The sequence below is a fragment of the Asterias rubens genome, chromosome 7 (assembly GCF_902459465.1).
Source record: "Asterias rubens chromosome 7, eAstRub1.3, whole genome shotgun sequence".
Taxonomy (NCBI): Eukaryota; Metazoa; Echinodermata; class Asteroidea; order Forcipulatida; family Asteriidae; genus Asterias; species Asterias rubens.
The window spans coordinates 15,799,506-15,820,811 of NC_047068.1; the positions used below are offsets into that span (position 1 = coordinate 15,799,506).

The window sequence follows — 21,306 nt, forward strand, 5'->3', positions numbered from 1 at the left end:
GATTTTGAATGGCCGGCGAATGGGCCAATATTAATAAAGGAGGGCGCTATGACGTTTGAGAGCGATGAGACGTGCGAAGGTCATTTGAAGCTGTGGAGAAAGTCCTTGCTCTAAAGTTGAAGGCTATCTATCGCATTGTTTGTTTGTTTGTCTGTTTAGGTGGTCTTCTCGTATAGGGAAGGATGTCCATGGCTCTATTCGTGGCTCTCTTTCCATTCAACTGTCCATCTATTCTAGGACTTACATATCTATTTGTTTGTTTTCTATTGTTTACTTGTTTGTTTAGTGTTGACTTCTTTATTTTCAAATTAATGGTTGTGTTATGGCCACAGTCTCCGCCCCTACGGACTAACAGCTATGGGATAGAGTGAGAGTGAATGACTTCTTTGTTCATCTTCAATTTTTTTGTCATGTTTGTTTTGACGGTCTTGGTGAAAATAAATAATAATTACAATTCACATCTCCTAATCTTGAAAAGTACTTTCCCGAAGGCACCTTGTCATTAGTTTTATTAGTTTTCTAAAAATATAATACAAATACACAGAAACTTTGTTTACAATAAATTATTTACAAACTTTACTGCATCATAAACACAGACATTCTGGTTGGTTTCACGAAACGAATTACCCTCCTGACAATGGAACAGTCCAGTTTTAAACGAGTGATGATTTTCAGTTTATTTTAATGATAATCTCAACTACAAGGGAAATAAACTGACATGGTAAAGATTATTTTACATGATTTGTGGCTGACCAAAATCAAATTAATTTACTAGAGCGGGAATTGAACCAAAGGCATTGGGATTAAAAGTGCTTGCGCTCTGTAATGTCAACATAAAGTTTTAAACCTCTTTGGTAATTATTGTCAAAGACCAGTCTTCTCAATTGGTGTATCTCAACATAATGCATAAAATGCCAAACCTGTGAAAGTTTGCGCTCAATATTGGTCGTCCAAGTTGCGAGCACACGAAGTTGTGTGCTTTCAGATGATTTATTTTGAAACCTCAAAATCTAATACTAAAGTCTAAATCAAACTCGTGGAAAATTACTTCTACTGGAAAACTACGTCACTTCAGAGGGAGCCGTTTCTCTCACTGTTTTATACTACCAACAGCTCTCCAAGTAGGTTTTTATGCTAACAATTGTTTTGAGTAATTACCAACAGTGTCCACTGCCTATAACTTCTTGGTTTAAAACAATCACATGTGTTGCACTTCTGATCCGTCTTTGTTGCTGAAAAATATTATTACTGGGGGAGAAAGAGTAAGCCTACACCTTTCCATAACTCCATCGCCTTTAAATCCGCTAGATGGTGATTTGTTTGCACTATGTTTGTTTTTTTTTGTCTTTTTAAATTGACCAGGAAAACGTTCGATTCAGCATTTTATTAAGTCTCTCATTAAAAGGACCGTAGTAATCTCGCAAAGTCTGGATAACCTCTTCGCTTACCTGCGGAGGGGGGCGCCCTTTATTCGAAGCCAAACAGTTTCCCTCGATAGGCTTTTGCAGGCAATAAAACCCTTTCTCTTCAATGAACTTAAAGTGGTCGGGTGTGAAATAAGGAGTTATCCCAAGAAACTCCTCCACCTTCTTTAAGGTCGGGAGGGGATCCTTTGTGAACGAACTGCCGTCCAGAATAAGAATCCTCTTCAATGGGAACTGCTCCAACCACCTTGAAAGGAAGTTCACATACTGGCCTTTCACGAGGAGAAGATTGTAGGTTTTGAGGCTGCCGTTTGAGTGGAAAATAGACTCCTTGAATGTAGATGCAATCTCGTATCTTGACCCAATTTGAATATCAGATCTTTTCCTAGTGTCGTCATGACGTCTCTCGGTTGTCATTACCTGTTGAACATGTACGTAATCAGATATAGCTCGTTTCACCGGGTCCCTTAGTAGAAGTATCAACTTCACGTGTGGAAGCGCTTTCTTGACTCGGTTGGCGGTTTTTTGGACCGAGAAATATGAAGGTGTGCCCTCTACGGTTAGCTGTCCAGAGGTCGATTCGGCCATCATTGTCTTGTAAGTTTTTGCGTTGTAGTTGAATTTTTTCACGGAGAAGTAGTGGGGTTCTCCATTGGTGTAACTAACCTGAGGGTGATATCGAAGGAAAAATTTGAAAGCTCCCGTACCACCCTTCTTCACTCCGATCACAATGGCGCGCGGTAGCTTTTTGTTGCATCCCAATGTTGTTCTGACTGACAACGGCAAAAGAGGAAGACGAGGTTGGCCTGTCTGGCTGTATGAGTAGCACTGTCCTATATTGAAGCTCTCTGCCGATGGTGGCGACAGTGGTGAATACAGCGAAGATGGTGGCGACAGTGGTGAATACAGCCATGTCCTTTGCGTATACCAAAACTCTGCCAGAGTCACCAACAATCCGGCCAAAACAATCGTTCGAAATATTATGACTGCAAGTTTCATGATTTGTCGGCAATGTTGAAACTTATGCATCGGAGAGTATAGTATAATTATAATCAAGCGAGGTTTGCGGTTATGTAAGTGAGTGTTGGGTCCGGAAAGAACCGGTGGTTTCCAACTCAACGTTTATACGAACAGTTATAGGCCATGTTTTTTTCTGAATAATATATTCTGATTTTATAACCAAGATCAAAGGGAGATAATGTTGAACTAAATTCCCTCACAGCGTCTGCAAAAAAAGAGAAAATATATTATTTAGTTTTACTTGTCAGATATTGTAACGAGTGTGGATCGCTAATTTCCTCCCCCGTCCAAAACTGGAATTTCTGCATGGTCTTCTCTCCAAAGTAGACGGTGCGATGATGCTTTCTTGCCGACTAAAGTCAGATTAAGATGTTCCTTCCTTTATATTAAGTGGTTGGGACCACTTTTATCCCAGAAGTTACGGCAATACAGGAGACTTGCAAAGCCAATAAATATTCAAAATAATTAGTTTAGGTATATGGTTAAAGCATGGAGCTATAAAAAGGATTAGCTCCATTATTAAAGGGACACGTTGCCTTTGATCGGACGAGTTGGTCTATGAAAAGCGTTGGAAATAGGATAGATGTTTTTTAAGGTAGAATATAATGATCCACAGTCCACACGGAAATGCCTCGAAATTGCACGGTCTTTTCCTCATACGTCGTGGACTATAGCTAACACCGCAAGCCATTATATTATGTGGGGTCCACAAAGTGGCCGACCCTGTTTTGCAATAAAAAAGGAAAACCACGCAAATTCGTGGCATTTATTTCGAGTTATATTCTACTTGCTAACTCCCATTTTGATGTAAACAGCAATTTGTGTATATTAATTTAGTTGTTGTTACCCTTTCCCCAGGGTTATGGGGGTGACGGTTCCTTTGGAAACAAATCAATCAATCAGCACAAATCATTCTCAATGTCTTCACCTACCTCTATACATGTGCTTTAGAGCCCCTTGAGAAAAAAACAACTACATTAGTTCGTTCCATCCATGATGTATCATGCAAGGTTCTACAGGTTTTTATGTAAAACTCTCGTTATAATCACTCAAACGTACGTTACTACATTGTATATGAAGACACTGGTTCGTTGCTTTTGAATATGGCACAATACGTGAGGCAGTCATGCAGTCATCATTGCTTCGAAAACAGCCAGTGGTATATATATTGTGTATGACCTATTGTGTTATTGTGTATTTAAGTCGCAGGATTTACGCAGGTTTTTTTGAGGGGCACACTCTCTGCCACATCGCAGATCGTATACCGTGCCATAGGCTCAGGGCCCAATTTCATATTTAATTCAATAAGACATGAATATTTTTCACAATTACATCCTAAATGACAGTAAATACAATTTGTTTAAGGACAAATTTAAACAATAGTTTGCAACAGAATCAACATAACCTAGGCAGGAAATGTTGCTTCGGAATTTTCTGCATGAGCAGGATACCTGCCCAAAAATGGTGCACATGACATGGTAGTTTAGACCTGGTAATTAAGCATAATTTTGTTGTACTGGACTACTTTTTGTGCTGTTTTAAAAGCAGCTCTACAGAATTGGGCCCAGCTGGTCCTTGCTAAGCTCGCACTTAAAGAAGACGATCCTACACTCTAAAAACCAAAGAGTTGAATCCAACACTTGCATGAGTTCGGTGAGTGACTACACTTTGAAGGTGTCAGATCCAGCGTTTTGTTTGTTAAATCTAGCCTTTAAAATTTTTGATCCAACGCAAAAAGGGTTAATTCAACAATTTAAGTGTTATTTCAACATTTCTCAAAAAATAATAATTTGAATTGTTGGATCAGCTTTTTAAACGTTAAACTGGCACTTAAATTGTTGACCGAATACTTTAAAATGCTGGATTTATCATATAAAGTGCTGGATTCAACACTTTCAAAGTGTAGTCACTTACCGTACTCATGCAAATGTTGGATTCAACTCTTTATTTTTTTGAGTGTACACGTTATGTAAAGGCCCGATACTTGTGTGATGTGCTTGTGGGAGAGCGTGCATGGCTCAGTGCGTTTTTTATTCATTCTAGCATGTCAAAATACCACAGCATATTATACAAATATTGACTGCTTCGAGTGATATGGTTAAAACTATGACTCCCGAGGTGATCCCCGGAGCGTTCTATTTTCCCGAGGCATGCCGAGGGAAAATAGAACGCTCCGGGGATCACCGAGGAAGTCATAGTTTTAACCATTGCACGAGTAAAAGCAGTCAATATTTGTTTTATAACACCCCGAACATTTCTAAATACTGTACTTTTAAGTTACAGACCTGAATGCTACAATCCACGGAAGACGCGAATAAAGATTGCGAACACTTTTATGTAGTGTCATGTAATCCGAAATGGTGACAGACTATTCATTTGTGATCCTCGTACACGCAACATACGTCTGGGTACTGCACGCCGTGTGATAGTCTTCGGACTAGCGCACGGCAAACCGATGCACTATCACACGGCAAACCGATGCACTATCACACGGCCGTCGTCTAGTAAAACTAAGACATATCATGTGACGCGCTCTAAACCAATGAAAAGGCAGAATATTGGGTGGGGTGTTATAAAGACCGTTATCGTGGTGCCTCCATGTTGGTCATGTTCATTGTATAACAATAATAAATGCTAATAGTCATTATGCAAATGTAAACCATACTATTTTGTTCTTCCAGCCTCGGAATGGTTACGTTGATATCAGTTGGGGGAATTTAAAGATGGATACACCATGATAAAGGTCTATAGGCACACAATCTCTGGCAAATATACGGTTATCTTGCCGTTTTCATCCTTAAAATATAATGTTTTTTTCATAACCACCAGATAGTTTTATATATATATATAATATTATTAAGAATGCCCCATTCCAAAAACCAACGACCTTCTTGGTGTATTCGATTAGGAAAATTAAAAATACTTGGATAATTTATAGTAACATTAACATTTACAAGAACAAAATTGAGACATCGTATGGTACAATATTTTTGAAAATATTACTATATATTATGTTTATTATAAAACAAAAAAACGGAGTAGAGGAACATTTTGGTCCTGCCAAAACAAATCCCCTGATAAATCAATTATCGCACAAACAGAAACATAATACTTCTGTGTATGTTAAACTAAATACTATGTATGTTTACCTAATCTTGGTGACGGTCCGCCATTTTGTCCACCAATTTGTGACAACACAATGGTGGGCTCTGGTTTATTTGTAGTTCACGAAGTACATTCCAGGTACATTTTGTATGAATCATTATTATTCTACTAAACATCTTTCTACAGTCCGAACTGCGTCTTCAGCGCCGTTTATTTTAAGGGAACAGTATTGTCACTTGGTGTATCACAACATTATGCATGCACTAACACATCTGGGCTCAATGGTCATCGGGGCTCCAAGACTATATTGAACGAAAAGTACCCTTGTTGCACACATGTGTGAATGCTTTCAGATGCCTGAGTAAAGCTTCAGGCTTGAAGTCTATCTCAGATTTAAATTATTTGAGTGAGAAATTACCTCTTTCTCAAAAACAAGATACTTCAGAGGGAACCGTTTCCCACAATGTTGTATACTATCACCAGCTCTATACGTTGATGTTACCAAGTAAGTTTTTGTTATGCTAATAAATGTTGTGATTAATTACCAATAGTGTCCAGTGCCTAAATTACATCTTTTAAAAAAAAAACTACGTTACCATTGCAGATTATATCTCACGTAATTTTTGGTGCTAATTTTGAACAATTTATACCAAACGTGTCCAGTGCCTTTTACATCTTTCCAACCATGAATTATTAGAATGCCGTTTATTTGAAAAGAAATCTACATGAAAAATGACATAACGTAAAATAATCTACATACAAGTATTGCTTTCGATATGTACAGCAGCTGTATGTTAAGTTTGGCAATCGTTGACACTGGGTCACACCGCAACTGAAACTGATACACGTTTATATTAACTGATACTACGTTTAATATTACATCCATTAATTTTACCGAATGTAAGTATATCAACGACGTAGAGTACATTTATTTATTTTTTTTTATTTTCGGTTTAAAACACAACACGTTGTCGGTAGCATTTACATGGCAACATAAAACTGTTTACACAATTTACAAATTCTACGAAGATATGCAAAATCTGGACCAGCCAGATGTTAGGACAAAAGGTTACAACACATATATAAACTATTATCAACAAATTTCAAAATAATGACTAAAGATGAGTGATCTGAGTGGTTTGGAAAATAATATAATATTTTCCTGTATTTCATCTCTGTGGGTTGCAAATTAGTAAAACAGGCATTTCTGTTAAAGCCATTACACACTTTAGGTACAGAAAAAAAAGTTCACAGATTTACAAACAATTTACAGGGTTTACCTAAGGTAATGGTTAAAGACTTCTCTTGAAATATTATTCCATGAAAAATGCTTAACTTTTTGATAAAACATTAAAACAATATCAATTCTCGATAGCGAGAATTACGGATTTATTTTAAACACAATGTCATGACACGGCGAAACGTACGGAAACAAGAGTGGGTTTTCCCGTTGTTTTCTCCCGACTCCGATGACCGATTGAGCCTAAATTTTCACAGGTTTGTTATTTTATATACAAGTTATGATACACAAAGTGTGGGACTTGGACAATACTGTTTACCGAAAGTGTATAATGGCTTTAACCAACCGTGCTGCATGGCATGGACGGCCAAATGTTAGCATAACATTAAAGCGTCTTTACGCTGTGTGACACTATCCAACATGTCATTTCAGTGCTGGTTGTGAAGCTAATGACTCTCAGAAGTCAACTTAGCCAAGAAGCCATTGGAGAGAAGACGAAGAAGGAAGAGTTGTTTTAGATGTGCGGAAAACCCAAGAGATTTATTCCAGGGAAAACCCACTCAGTTAGCCAGATAGGGACTGAAAACCCAATCCACGTAGTGCCGTGGCTCGATTCGAACTGGGATCCCAGAGGTGGAAGGCGAGGAAATATATTTCTGCAACGTTAATTAAACAAAATACATCCCTTTCATCAAATATCACACAAATTTTGAATATTAATTGGGTACCATTGTTACAAAATCTGGCTATTTTTTTTTTATAGCTTTGCCTCATGGCTTCCCATGGTTTCCCAAGCCTTGGTTGGCAAAAATCGGGCTGGGACCAAGGTCTATACTGAACACACAGAAAGGTAACAAGTATTACATGGATCAGTAAAACACAATTTAGTGATCAGGCTGCTGGAGAGACTTGCTTTGAGCATTTTTTTATACATAATCTTTAGAGTTGATTTTTATATTATTTTTCCAAGGAGAGAACGCCTTAATCACAAGGCTATACAGACGGCAAAGGCCGGCCGCTTCAAGGTGAGGGCTACAAAAAAGTGGTTTGGGCTGTTGACCCTAATTAACAGCAACCGGGGGCTGCCACCTAACTCCTAGTGGCTAAAACAGGGTTACCTCATTCACAGTCCGTAAGATGTAGGCATGGGTATCATCTACTATAGGAGCCTGGCTGGAAGAGCAGAATTCACACTCATGAAGTTTAGGGGCAGTATAATGCGCCCGCCCCCCCCCCCATACGATCCTTGGAGTGCCAAAGTTGGTATATACCACGAGGTGATGTTTTGTTAATGGTGATGATTAAGTAACGAGAACTCTTCTCTGTCGTTGAACTCGATGGCAAGGCAAAGACCAAGCGTGGACACGAGCAAAGTCATAGTCTCAATGTTCTTCACGGGTGGATGTTCGGTGCAGAACGCCAAGATCTTATCGTAAAACTCGTCGTACACCTTTCCAACGAGACGAAGCTCGCCGATCTGCTGTCTGAATTTGACCCACTGACTGTTCAAGTCGAGCCCGCCCACCGCCACCAGCGGAAGTATCAGAAACATGCAGATTTCGGACCAGATCAGACGGTCTAACTCCTTGCGCGTGGCGAACGCTAAGGTCGAGTTGGCTAGGTTGCCTGTGATGTCGAGTATATCGAAGCCTGAGGATTCGTTGACGGTGATGAGAGTGAGGTTAGTGCGATGGTCGACGTGCGTTGCGTAGTCGTAGTAGATCTGCGTTGAGAAGGCCCATGTTGCGATGGCGATAGTGAACATCACCCAGTTGGACACCAGGCTACCGAGACTGCCGAACTCTTCCATGCACACTGCTAGCCGCTGACGGCAACGGTCCAGCGCGTCGATGTGGTTCCAGAGGAACCTCAGCTCCATCTTAAACTGCCGCAGGAATGAGAGCCGCATCAACACCATCAGGTAGCAGAAAGCACCCCATATGGACATACTCAGGGTGGAGGCGACCAGTGAGATTATGTGGAAGTTTATACTGTCCCCGAGGAAGACGAAGTAGATGAAACACCTCCACACGCTGTTTAGAATCGGCCAGGCGAGACATATAACCAGGAACGCCTTGTTTGGAAGACCACGATTCGCTAACTCCAGATGCTGCAATCTCTTGACGATGTAGCGGATGTTGAGGGCGTTTGTCCAGCTGTATTTCCAGCAGCTCTGCCTCAAGCTAGGGATCAAGTTAATGATGTTTGCGACGAGGCAGATGGTAGGGATGGAGATGACGAAGAAGACGAAACCCGAGAAGATGACCAAGTCGACCTTCTTGTCTTTGCAGCCCCAGTACTTGTCCAAGTAGTAGAAGAAGTCGATCAAGTTGAGCACGATAAGCAGGAACTGGAAGATTGTCGACACCACTCCGCTGCCGTAGTGGTTCCAACATCTGACACCTGATGTTCGACAAAAACAAAAGTAATTGTCATGTATCGGTGTATATATCAATAGTCTATGGACTTAATGCTCTGGAAACCGATCAAGGCGCATACAAAAAAAAACAAGGGTGGCACACAAGTTTGTGTTCAGAACAAGCGAAGACAGAAAATAGCAAAACAAGTGGGACTTAAGTTCTCTGTTTGAGATATTCAAAGATGGTGTTTGACGTAGTGTGGCTGTGAGCTTGTTCCATTGACAAAGGCATGTTGACCATAGCGAGATGTTTTTAATCCAAGTATATGTCTTGCGTTAAATTGAATGCGAGGCATCGTCACAGAACTGGTGTGCCATTTTGGAAGTGTGAGTCCCGTGTTTTACCGCTATAGCTTACGAAGTGTGGACATGAAAACAACATATTTACACATAATGATGAGACTTGAAAGGCTATGTGGACTTACACACGTTCACACAGTGTATTTACAGTGTAGAAAAATACAAAATGTCCTTAAATTAAAGAAGGGGAAACCCCTTATTCAAATAAAATATTATTACGTTATCGACACGTTGAAAATCTACACCAAGGTAATATATCCAGACGGCTTGACATTGACGGTGTCTGTTGTATTATACACTTCCTTGTAGGCATTAGCCTACCTTGTATCTTACATATCCACTGAGTACCCTATGGATTTCCCCGAGCAGATACATTTCTTGATTTCCTCTTTAACTAAATATTATACGTTTCAAGTGTGGGTGGTTTTCACTGTTTGTGGAGGGTATAGAACCCGTAATATGGCTTTACGCCATTTAACCTAAGCAAAAATAAAACCATATTGCAATTGATCGAATCCGTTGGCTATTTTTTGAAAGGCAAAGTATTCCTGTTTTTTGAAAGGCAAAGTATTCCTGTTTTTTTTTTGGTTTTTTTTTAACCGTTCCATTGTTTCAATACGATTATGATTGCGCTTTTGAGATTTCGCCGAAAATCCGGAGCAATATTATGTCCACGCTTGGAAGAATAACCCCCTAATAGGAATACACAACTAAGAAGCGTTACCGCGGTAACGCCCTTTATATTCATTTTTTAGGGGGATACATAGGTTATATCTTTTTCCATAACCGCGGTTCTTCAACGTGAATTGTGTGTCAAATGCATTATCCAAAGCTGCCGTAACTCTTACCACTAAGTTTTCATTGCCAATAGCTTTCAGAGTCGTCATCAAATTAATATACAAAACAAACTCATGGTGTTTTAGCTTCGTCAAAGGACAAATATTGCTTTCTTTTACACTACGGAAAGATTAAACAATTTTGTTATTTCAGTAAACACTTTCAGTAAACATGCCAGTGTTATAATAATTACAATCTTGGAGAGTTGACAACCAAAGTTTGTACTACATCTGGAAATAAATAACTTCAAACACCTACCTATTTCAGCATCTGTGTACGGTCGATAATTTCCATGGGCGTCCCACCACTCACATCGGCACACCGGACAAGGCTCTTCGGCGGGTAGATTGAACCGAATCACCCCTTCACCTTGATCAGCTTCGTCATTGACCATAAACTGGAAGAGTTCGTCCTCGCGCTCGGTCACTTCGGTAGCCCCGAAGCAGAGGTACCTCGGGACACCTTCCCCCCGGACGACGCAACGCCTCTCGGTGGCTGCGTGGTGACACCGGACGCACAGGCGACGTTTCGCCACCGCGGGCCGGAAGTTGTACAGGCCGATGAGTTTCAGAAGAAACCAGATAAAACTCGGCCATCGCTGGGTGTTGGTGGCGAGGACCGTTTGGTCCAGAGGGTCTGCTGACCGGCGATTTGACTCGTCTTCATCTGCCGTCTTCCAGTCAGGTTTTCCCCCGTACCATGGACGAGATGACTCGCATGGGTTAACAAGTCGCACGTGGCAGTCATCCGAAGAATCCATTGTTCTCTCAAACAAGTCGGACCACACAAGTTATTTGCCTTCTTGAAGAGCAAGTCAGAAACGCAACATCTTCATCAAACTGATACAACTCCTTGTTATGAACAAGACTATACACACTCAAAACACTCCACAAACTGTTTTGAGGTCTTCCTTCTTTGCTTCTTCGTGATTGAACGACTGCAGACACACAGTTGGCGGATTGTGATGCAAACGTACTGATGGCTTTTGTTTTCATAGCATAAATCCTTCAGTCCTTCAAGTTGCGGTTTCTATTTATATAAAGCGTCAGTACAATCTCATACATCAAGATAGGCATTGTGTTGCGGATCAAACACAAGTTCAGGAAGCAGATGCATTAAATATGAATATACTAGATTCACCTCCAGGGATATTAAAACTAGAATATGTGTATTTCATAATTTGATTACATCAAAACACAAGATAACATTTCAGTTTCTTCCTTTTGCGTGCTTGGTACCCTCGTCTTTATAACGTATACAAGTGTAGGATGGTTCGTTACCATTTAATGTTTTTACAAACAAAGGTTCCGCTTTGATTAAATGGGTCAAGCTTGTCAAAGAGGAACTCTACACAAATAAATCATTTTTTCCATGTTATTATAATTTTAATATTTAAAATAATCAAAAGGAAGGTCACCCAAAAGTTTTAAAAATGGAGACGTATTGGTTGACCGATGTGGGAACTGAAATTCAAATAACTATGGCTTCAAGTTTAGGACATTCCTCCTCAATAATTAACTGAAGTGATAGGTCAATATTTGAGTATAACCAAATACATGTTTCATTTGCACCACGGATAATTTTTGCTAGTTTTGGTTTTACCATAACATCGTTGTGTCAGCACTGTAAACTCAGTACTTTTTCCGAACCAGTACTTGTTACCGCAAACCTTTCTATATCGTATTTCCACCATGCAAAGTTTCAAATCCTACTTACTTTTCCCGAGTTCAGTGAAAAAAGTCACTGGCATATTACTCGGGTGGGAAGCAAACTGAACAACCGAAAGTATAACTTCAAATTCGGATACTTATTGCCAAGCTCTACAAATGGGGTTTCCCATTCTATCAGCAAACAACAACGCGACTATTTTACAACATAGTTATGGACACGTGCACATTTCCAGAAAAGAAGGATTTATCAAGTCTGCTGCCACCTAGCGTCCCCAAAAGTCTTACTTTGTGCCTCATACCTATCACTAAACATGGATGAAAACAGTCTGAACTTAACAACAAAAGTGTCTTCAAAAAGAAAAAAATATAAGAGTAGTTTCACACACAAATACACATTCGCACACAAAATAACCACCATTACTAATGTAGTATTTGTATAACTCTGTAATCTTATTTTAATACCATAACTGAACAGAATAACAGAGACACCTAGAGATCATTCAATTGAGAACACACACGGGATGAATACTTCAAGTATAAGCTTTGATAACAGTTCACTTCTTCTGTTCGATTATCATATTTTGCTCATTAAAGCTTTTATATCAGCTGTCAAAGATTGACCTAAAGGAGCCCGATTTCATAAAGCCTGTAAGCACACAATTATGTGCTAAGCACAGAAATTTGCTAAGCATAGAAAAGTATTGCTTAACAGAAACAGGTTACCATTGACAATTATATTCAGTTTACATTGTTGTGACTGGTGTCCCAGTAAATTGGAAAGAAAATTATCTATCAGTTTTTCTGCTTAACTGTTTTTATGAAATTGGGCCCAGGTCTGTGGATTTCAAATCATTCTGTAAAATCACTCGTTTATGTTAAGATAACCAATGAAAACACTCAAAATTCCAACCACTACTTTGTCGTCAGTGAAATTGTTTCTTTCCTTAACCCTAATTCCTGAGGTATGTAGGAATCGAAACCCTAATTTTTGTTTCCTATCACATCTTGCACAACACTTTGGGTCAACTCAAAACGAGACAGGCAAAGTTGTGAGCGAAGGGTGAGACTTTCTGATGATGCCAACACACTGAGGAGCGGTGAACAAATATGAACAAAGCATACACAAACTGATCAAAGCTGGGCCTAGAAAAACTGACATAGACTAACCCTAGTGTCTTTGATTGGAATGACCCACTAGTTCAAAGATTCGAGTGGCCCAGAATTAGCACACATTCCGTTCTACATGGTGTGGTTGTCATGCCAATCCGGTTAAAAAACCAGAGGACCATTCCCAATTCACTCCGAGTGGTCTGACTGACGAGTTCAGTATTCAAAAGCATCCATATTTAATACAAAGTATGCAGAAGTGAAATAGCTGACAGACTTGTGACTTAAAAAAACCAACTGGTCCTGCTGGCTAGTCACTGAAAAATTTAAAAGCAATCTCTGCAAGTGATATGATATGATGGGTTTTATACTTGTGTACAATGTCATTGGCCTAAATTAATATGAAAAAAAAAAATTATCATGTAATCGGTGTATAGACCCCTTGCATTTGACGTCACAATCTCAAAAAAAAAGTCCCCTCACCGTGGGCAATGAAGAGCTATCATTGGTCGAGAGACGTGCGCAGCGCGTACATGTGTCCATCGTTTGACATCAAAGATAGCGGCCAATGCAAGGGGTCTATAAAGCGGTGACCTCCGTCTTGGCATCCTCGTTCACATTGATGGGTTGACAGTGGTGTAAAGTCTGCCCTCAGTCTTGTAAATCACACTCTAATCATTTCGTAAGACGCACTGAACTGCACGATGACAAATCTGGTTGGGTCAGTTCTTCCACATCTGTATAGATCTCCACTTCATTCTTCTCCAACTATGCCGGTACATGCTTCCACTCAAACAAAATGTGATCCTACGTTTAAGGAACATGGAACTGTGAAAATAAAAACAGAAAAGGGTGGTTTCAATAAGTGTTATCTTCTTAGTCCAAGTGTTTTGGACTGTGACTGCTGTCTTTGACTCGATACTTAACAGGCAAAGTTAGAAACTCGGTTGAAAGATTGTGTACAAGTAAATTGATTTTAATATTTGTTGTATGTGCTCTTCAATACCGAACCTTACTCCCTAGGCCTACTTGTATACAGATAAGCTCAACCCTCCTCACTTATGGCCTTATCACACCAGGCAACTTGAAGGCAACTTGAAGGCAACCAACTACAGTGCACGCTCCACTTGAGTAGCATATCGAGTCATTTTCCAAGTAATGTCTTATGATCCCTAAGAAAAATATGTGAACATTCAAATGAGAATGCTCTTTTTCTTGGAGATTGCCTGGAACTGGTTGCCTGTAAATGACCTTTTGTGACATGAACCTTATGTCACTTAACGCCAATATGTTTGAACATTGGTGGGTTGACCTTCGCTCGGCTCCAGCGGCCAGTCTATCCAGGACCGCTGGGATGGGCTAATCGCTTGCACAGATTCTTGTTCAGGAAGTACGTCACGTATGCAGTGCTCAGAAATATGGTGCAGTGTAAGTGTGATGCATGATGGGACTGCGCATTAATAAACCAATGTGCGTGCATGATACGTTTGCCCATCCCAGTGCCTTTGGTTAAAGCGAGGCGCTGGGGACGAGCGAAAGGTTGACCCTGTAAAGCTATTAATATTTGGGCCTACAGCCCTCAGACCTGGATCCTTCATTTTGGCAAAGATGATATAAAATGATTTGGAATGGTAGAGTAAAATAGATGAAACAATTTTGTACAAACTTATAGGTATGGTTAATTACTTGTGTGAAAAGGATATGATCAGTGGCCAATTTCATAGAGCTACTTAAGCCCAAAAAGTAGCTAAGGAAAAACAAATTATGCTTACCAAAACAAGGTTACCAGCCAAGCTTCCATGTCACGTGTACACTTGTTGACTGGTATCTTCTTCATTTCTGCTAAGCAGAAAATTGTTCAGTAATTTTTTTTCAGCTTGAAAGCAGCTCTATGAAACTTGGCCAAACTTTGTCTTTGTGATACCCGAAAGGAAAGAGGAAGTGCACTTCACCAACCGTTGATTAATCTAAGGACTTAGGACGAGTTAAGTTTCATATCCAAAGACTTAGGATGCATTGAACCCATCCTAAGTTAGGACAGGTTACTCGTCCTAACTCCAGGTAGGATTAATCCTAGCATTTCGCGAAATCGGCTGCAAAACACTGGTATTGGTAGACATAATGCCTAGTTTAACAACCCCTCAAGAAATGTGCTTAGTATTGAAAAACTGGCCTACCTATAAAATTATTCAAACGCTTCCATCTTGTCTGCTAAATATTCTACAACGTCTTTTGGTGTGAACAACGCCTCAGCATGTTTATCGGGAATCTCCAGAGCTGTGGATGTAAGGAACCGTTAATACTTATTATTTATCACCACAAACTTCCATGAAAATAATATTTTTTTGTCAAATTGAAATAGATTTTGAATGTCACATGCGTACGCGTACAATGAACATGCTCTATGTATAGTCCAATATTTTGTTTTCTTCACACAAACCTTCCTATGTGTATCAGCATACTCACAGATGGTTTGACCATAGAGCTAGGTCCTTGTTCTATGGTTGGACATCTCCGATATTTGTTTTGCTTTATGAGATATCTTATATCACAAGACCATAAACGGTCGTTTCAAAGTGAGGGCTACTCACTTACTGATTTGGGCTATCGACCTAAATCAACTTTCCCCAGGGGCAACCACCTACTCCTTGGGTGCTTAAACAGGGTTACCCCCTTCACAGTCCGTAAAGATGCATGTATGGGTATCATGAACTAAAAGCCTGGCTGTAAGAGTAGAACGCACTACCTTCCTTCCTAACTTGCTATAATGCAAATAATAGGTGAAGTAACCCGTGCCTAACATTTCCTGTAATTTATATTATTTTGTCAGGAATGCCAGTAGATCTTTGACACAGAGCCGGAAATAGAGCATCGAGCTCAAGCCACGCTGATTAAGTTAAACACACATACATGTACATGTACAAGCATTACATAACACTATAAAACATGTAAAACATTCGCATGGAATCCAGTAGTATTATTACAACACATTAATATTATGAGCCTGTACCGGTTACACGATTACCGTCTGATCGTCCGGTTACATGTTTACGATTTTGAAAGTGCCCTGAAACACATTTCGATCTCGATGTACAGTAGTTACACTACTGTCACTTTGTGCATACAAAGCACACACATTGAGCACTTGCCCAGTATTTACTAACACTCATATAAATAGCAAATTGTACGAAAATATAGACACAAAGATATTAAAGAAAATGTAAAAAACAAACAATTTTGGCCAGCCACACGAGATGAAAACACAAAAATATGACAAATTGCACCTGCAGAGGCAAACATAGACAGTGAACAATAATGCAAGCTTTACACCACACATTAAAATGGAGCAAATCAGCGAACTCTGTCTGTTCACACTGACTATAAACTGAACAAAACTACTGGATATTTTGTCATCTCAAATTGTACATAATATGCAAGGCAATGTTCATGCTTTTCAGAAATTAAATCCTTTCCCCAACGGAGGATTGAAAAACAACACGTTTCTAAAACTGATTTTGTTTTCTAATTCTTACCAAATTCGTCTTCAACTGCCATGATGATTTCAACAACGTCCAAACTGTCTAGACCGAGATCGTTGATGAAGTGAGCATCAACTGCCAGCTGGACACAAAGACATAATGCAGAATTTATTATTATTATATTAATTTTTTTCAGCATACTACAAAAGACAAAAAAAATACAGTGTAAGACAATGATCGAAATGAAAAAGGAACATACGATAGAGCCAGCAACACAAGCCAGAAAAAGAAAACGTAAACCTAATAATAACCGTGAACTGAGGGCCTTTCGATTCCAATGCTACTGGCTATACAATATACACAGATTGATACTATAAATAAATAATTGGAAATTAGGATCCAAGTTTTAGGTGGCACGTTAAAAAGATAGCAGTTCCACCTTGGGTATTAAATAATAATAACAATTTTATTCTTTTTATTGTTTTACAAAAAAATCTCTAAATGCTGTGGAGGAAATCGCAACAAAATATGCAGTAACTCTGTAAACAAAATAAATGCTTAAAACTTGCCATTCTCCAAGACATGATCACAAGAAGTCTTGTTAACAATTTAAAATTGCAAAAACACTATTTAAGTAATGTACAACAACTTAAACAAGCTAAAAGAAAACTGTTTTAAACAATTATTTAAAAATTCTGACACAAAAAACATTATTTTAAAGAAGTAACCAATACAAGGCAGAAAATTAAACGAAAGTGGAGGCATAAAGTCAAGGCTTGTCAGGGCTCGAATTTTGGGAAAAAATCCACAAGACCGCAGGGCTTGTTGCTCAGAATTTTTACTGGACCGGAAGATTTAACACGATAGAACAGCAGGCCTTTTTCATCCCTTAGGAAGCTTTTTTTTGCTGTGAAACCCAATCAATAAAGTTCCATATACCTACTTCATGTCATTCTCGCCGCCTCAAAAAAAAAATTTCCGATTTGACAGGCAAATCACCAACAAAACACTGCAACGTGCAGCATTCATAAAAAGATCGTCACAAAAAAAGATTGACCAAAAATTTGACAGCAGTAGTCAGAAGCTCATCACTGTTGGTAGCCATACTTAGCAAGAAGTTTGGCAACAATACCTTACTTTTAATCCATGCAACACAGGGATGTGTGGTATTGCAACCAGACCTTCTTAATGCAAATTCAACACTCCTTTGTAAGGTAACAGACTTTACACATGGTCAGTGGTAAACAAACATCGCTGTACTAAGGTGTGCCGCCGCGCCGAGTACCAACACATCACTCCCTCGTCCCCGCCCGCTCACTCCCCGGGTGCATAAACATAAATGGTTTGAGACTAGATGTACAAAGTGTGGGCATGAGTAAACTGAATGGAAAACTTGTATGCAGCCTGATGCACATGAAAAAAGGACGGATTGACGTTCCGCAAGCGTGCTCAGAACACTGATTTGACGACAAGTAAAACAAAAACTTTTATTCTAAATGAGATTGAAATACATTTTTTAATGAAAGATAATATATTTCATATAATTATTTGTAATAGTAACTATATTACTATGCATAAAAAAAAACACAAGACCGCCGGACTTGTTCGGCATAAAGTTTACTGGACCGAAGCTAAAATCACTGGCCTCGGGCCTGCGTTCCAGCGTGAAATTCGAGCCCTGCTTGTGGTAAGATGCCCGATGGACAGACAAACAGAAAATAAAAGAACATTCCATTTCATAGGATTTTCTATTTCATAGCGCTGCTTACTATTGCACACGAAAAGGAATGCTAACCTAAACCTGCAGCCGATTTCACAAAACGCTAGGATTAATCCAATCTAGAGTTAGTACGAGTCCTAACTTAGGATAAGTTCAACGCGTCCTTACGTTTTCGGATACGGACCTGAACTCGCCCTGACCTAAGTCCTAAGATTAGTACTAAGTTAGGAAGAGTTTGGTGAAACCGACGGCTGGTATTTTTCTGTATGAAAACGAACGATGGAAGTATAATAGTTCACTTTCCTGTTTATGGGGAGCATGTTTTAATAATGAAGCTTTAGTCTTTATTATGATGGATGAAAAATACATCACATACACCAACACTCACCTTATCTCGGCTGACTTTGTCAAAAAGTTTCAAGAGTCCCATAACTCTCTCTTCTATTTGGGCAAATGTGGGATCAGGCAATTCAGCATAGTGGCGAACACTTTGAATCAAGCTTGGCCTGAATGCTGGAACCTGTATCATGGTTAAAAAGGTTAGAAAGATTAAATTCAATTAACATTAACAAACTCATACTTTTTTGACTGTGAAAAACTTCAAAGACAAAGACAAAGTTTATGAAAATCATCATGATCATCATGATCATCCATCCAAAAAGAAAACGTTACTTTTATTTATAGGCCTACTAAATTACTATTTCACAAAATAATGGAAGTTAGGCACAAATAACAGAAACAAGTGGGTAACCCCCCCTAGAAACTATAAGGCTCCCCCGTGAATCTTAGTGTCTAATATTTTGGACCTCTTTAACGCTATATGTTTTTTAAATTGGCATTGATAGATGAAAGTTTTCCGACCATTCGCCATAAATAACTAAAATTTCCTTTGTACTGCACACCCGAAACTTTCCCCACACACTCAATATACATTCATGATGCTTGTATGGCCTTTTTGTTAAGTTAAATTAAAAAACATCTTCAAAAAATGCAATTTTCTGCTCGGAACTCACTGTTGTTTTTTTGCCGCATCGCACGTTTTTTGACTTCTCAATATAATCAACGCTTTATTTGTTGGTCACTTGGTCACCAAGCGCTGTACACGCGGACACCAGCCTACTCGCTTGCCGAATTGCCGAGCCACGACCAAGTTGGACTAAACCATTCTGTAAAAGGGGTGTTACGCGGCAGTGCGTGTGCGCTATGCGTGAACGTTGTATGCTTTTGTCCATTTTTCTTCGAAATATTTCCTAAATGGTGTTTTGAGTATTATGGCAGGCTGCATTAGACATTGCGGATTAAGTTCGTACCCTCAGAATTTGTGTCATGATTTTTGAAAGTGGTAAAAATGGGGCAAATCTGGTGACTAGCTGTCGAAATTGTACGTGTTGGACCAGATTAACCGTTGCCGCTCGAACCTATCTCGTAACCCTCCGGCCGGGTCCTACTAAAAGCCGACAACGCCGACAACAAGTCCAGAGCGCCGCCAACACGCCGCCAACAAGTTTTAAATACCTCAAAAATGGCAAATAAACCATATATATTTTAGAACTATGTGTGTTTTGTAATATAAACATAAATTTAATGGAAAAACTTCACGAAAAGTGTGAATTTTTAACCAGAAAAAAAACTGAACGTTCACGGAAAACGGTCGGACGCCATCTTGGCTTAAAATCGTGTTCGGACCAGTCCATTATGATGCGGGTGAGTCAGACTTAGCAATCCCAATAGAGGGCGGGCATCATGCACTGTGCACACTGCAGTGAAGGTCTTCACATGAAGCCCGCCCTCTGTTGTTGACAAGTGCTAAATCTACCCGTATCATAATGGTCTGGTCCAAACACGGTTTTTAAGCCAAGATGGCGTCCGACCGCTTTTCGTGCAAGTGAAGTTTTTTTCTGGTTAAAAATTTACACTTTTTGTGAAGTTTTTACATTAACTTTATGTTTATATTACAGAACACATATAGTTATAATATATCTATGGTTTATTGGCCATTTTTGAGGTAATTAAAACTTGTTGGCGGCGTCTTGGCGGCGCTCTGGACTTTTTGTCGGCGTTGTCGGCTTGTTGTCGGCTTTAAGTAGGACCGCTCCGGCCTGGCGGCCGTCGGGAGGAGGGTTACGTTATCGCAACTAGCCCTAAATATGAGACCCCTATATAAGGCTCACTCACATGGGAGCCTTATAGTTTCTAGAAGTACTTTTCACACACAAACAGATACGTTTTACAAAACTGCCATTTAGACAGACTCGCTACCGGAAGGCGTAAGACTTTCATTTTCATCTATCAACGCCGATTTGAAAAACATTTATCGTCAAGGAAGGAGGTCCACAATATTAGACCCCTAAACTAAGGCTCACGGGGAAGCCTTATAGGCACTAGAATGAAGTACCCTCCCCAAACCAAACACAAACACACGGGGCTTTCCCCCCCCCCCCCGCAACCATTGTATTGGCGGCGGCGACGAGGGGAGGGGGGACATGTCGGAATCACACGGAAAATAAGTTACATCACATGCAATAATCCATTCTCAATTCCAACCAAAGCCGTTCACGTATTCTTACCTCTGAGACGCCTTTAAAACTCGAGAAATATCTACTCCGACAATAATATGGTGTGCACGATCCGCTTTTCAATATTGCTGTGGCCGCTGCTTTGCATACAGTTCCCCTAACATCAAAACATTTTGCGAAACTTTTTAAGTTTCCAAGAGCGGACACACGACCTAGAGCAGCCATTTTGTTAAAGTGAACTTCCCACAATGCATTGCGGCTAGACTTGTGGACAAGTCGTTAAATCGGCCCCACGCGGTAAAATAGTCGAGTCGCGAACTGCTGGCTCCCCGATTTCTACTCCTCAATACAAGTCTACATTGCGGCTAGAACTATTTTGCAATAAAACTGCTTAGTGAGGTTGTTTTTTCCACTTTTACAGTGGGCTGATTGTAGTAGTTTAGTTTGATAACTGTTGGGTCTGTAAAGT

At 39.7% G+C, this 21,306-nt stretch overlaps 3 protein-coding genes across 3 annotated transcripts; all 3 read right to left on the reverse strand.

Moving 5' to 3' along the window:
• Nucleotides 1-1,120: 1,120 nt before the first annotated feature.
• On the reverse strand, nt 1,121-3,512 carry LOC117292917 (heparan sulfate glucosamine 3-O-sulfotransferase 1-like). The gene is made up of 2 exons (XM_033775092.1): nt 3,377-3,512; nt 1,121-2,649 (listed from the first exon to the last, which is right to left on the reverse strand). Exon 2 carries the CDS (start codon nt 2,451-2,453, stop codon nt 1,350-1,352), a length of 1,104 nt encoding a protein of 367 aa, XP_033630983.1. The 5' UTR covers nt 2,454-2,649; nt 3,377-3,512; the 3' UTR covers nt 1,121-1,349.
• Nucleotides 3,513-8,028: 4,516 nt separating this feature from the next.
• Nucleotides 8,029-11,389, reverse strand: LOC117292916. The gene is made up of 2 exons (XM_033775091.1): nt 10,604-11,389; nt 8,029-9,192 (listed from the first exon to the last, which is right to left on the reverse strand). Exons 1-2 carry the CDS (start codon nt 11,103-11,105, stop codon nt 8,078-8,080), a joined length of 1,617 nt encoding a protein of 538 aa, XP_033630982.1. The 5' UTR covers nt 11,106-11,389; the 3' UTR covers nt 8,029-8,077.
• A 1,132-nt stretch (nt 11,390-12,521) lies between these two features.
• On the reverse strand, nt 12,522-21,084 carry LOC117292920 (acyl carrier protein, mitochondrial-like). Its single transcript, XM_033775093.1, has 5 exons — nt 20,889-21,084; nt 18,710-18,841; nt 16,656-16,743; nt 15,300-15,399; nt 12,522-13,950 (listed from the first exon to the last, which is right to left on the reverse strand). Exons 1-4 carry the CDS (start codon nt 21,060-21,062, stop codon nt 15,308-15,310), a joined length of 486 nt encoding a protein of 161 aa, XP_033630984.1. The 5' UTR covers nt 21,063-21,084; the 3' UTR covers nt 12,522-13,950; nt 15,300-15,307.
• Nucleotides 21,085-21,306: the final 222 nt, after the last annotated feature.

Coding starts and splice junctions, on each gene's coding strand:
- LOC117292917 (XM_033775092.1), bottom strand. CDS start 2,453: ATGCATAAGTTTCAACATTGCCGACAAATCATGAAACTTGCAGTCATA.
- LOC117292916 (XM_033775091.1), bottom strand. CDS start 11,105: ATGGATTCTTCGGATGACTGCCACGTGCGACTTGTTAACCCATGCGAG. Junction 9,193..10,603: donor GTACACAGATGCTGAAATAG/GTAGGTGTTTGA, acceptor GTCGAACATCAG/GTGTCAGATGTTGGAACCAC.
- LOC117292920 (XM_033775093.1), bottom strand. CDS start 21,062: ATGGCTGCTCTAGGTCGTGTGTCCGCTCTTGGAAACTTAAAAAGTTTC. Junction 18,842..20,888: donor GTTTTAAAGGCGTCTCAGAG/GTAAGAATACGT, acceptor ACCATGATACAG/GTTCCAGCATTCAGGCCAAG. Junction 15,400..16,655: donor GGCAGTTGAAGACGAATTTG/GTAAGAATTAGA, acceptor TTACATCCACAG/CTCTGGAGATTCCCGATAAA.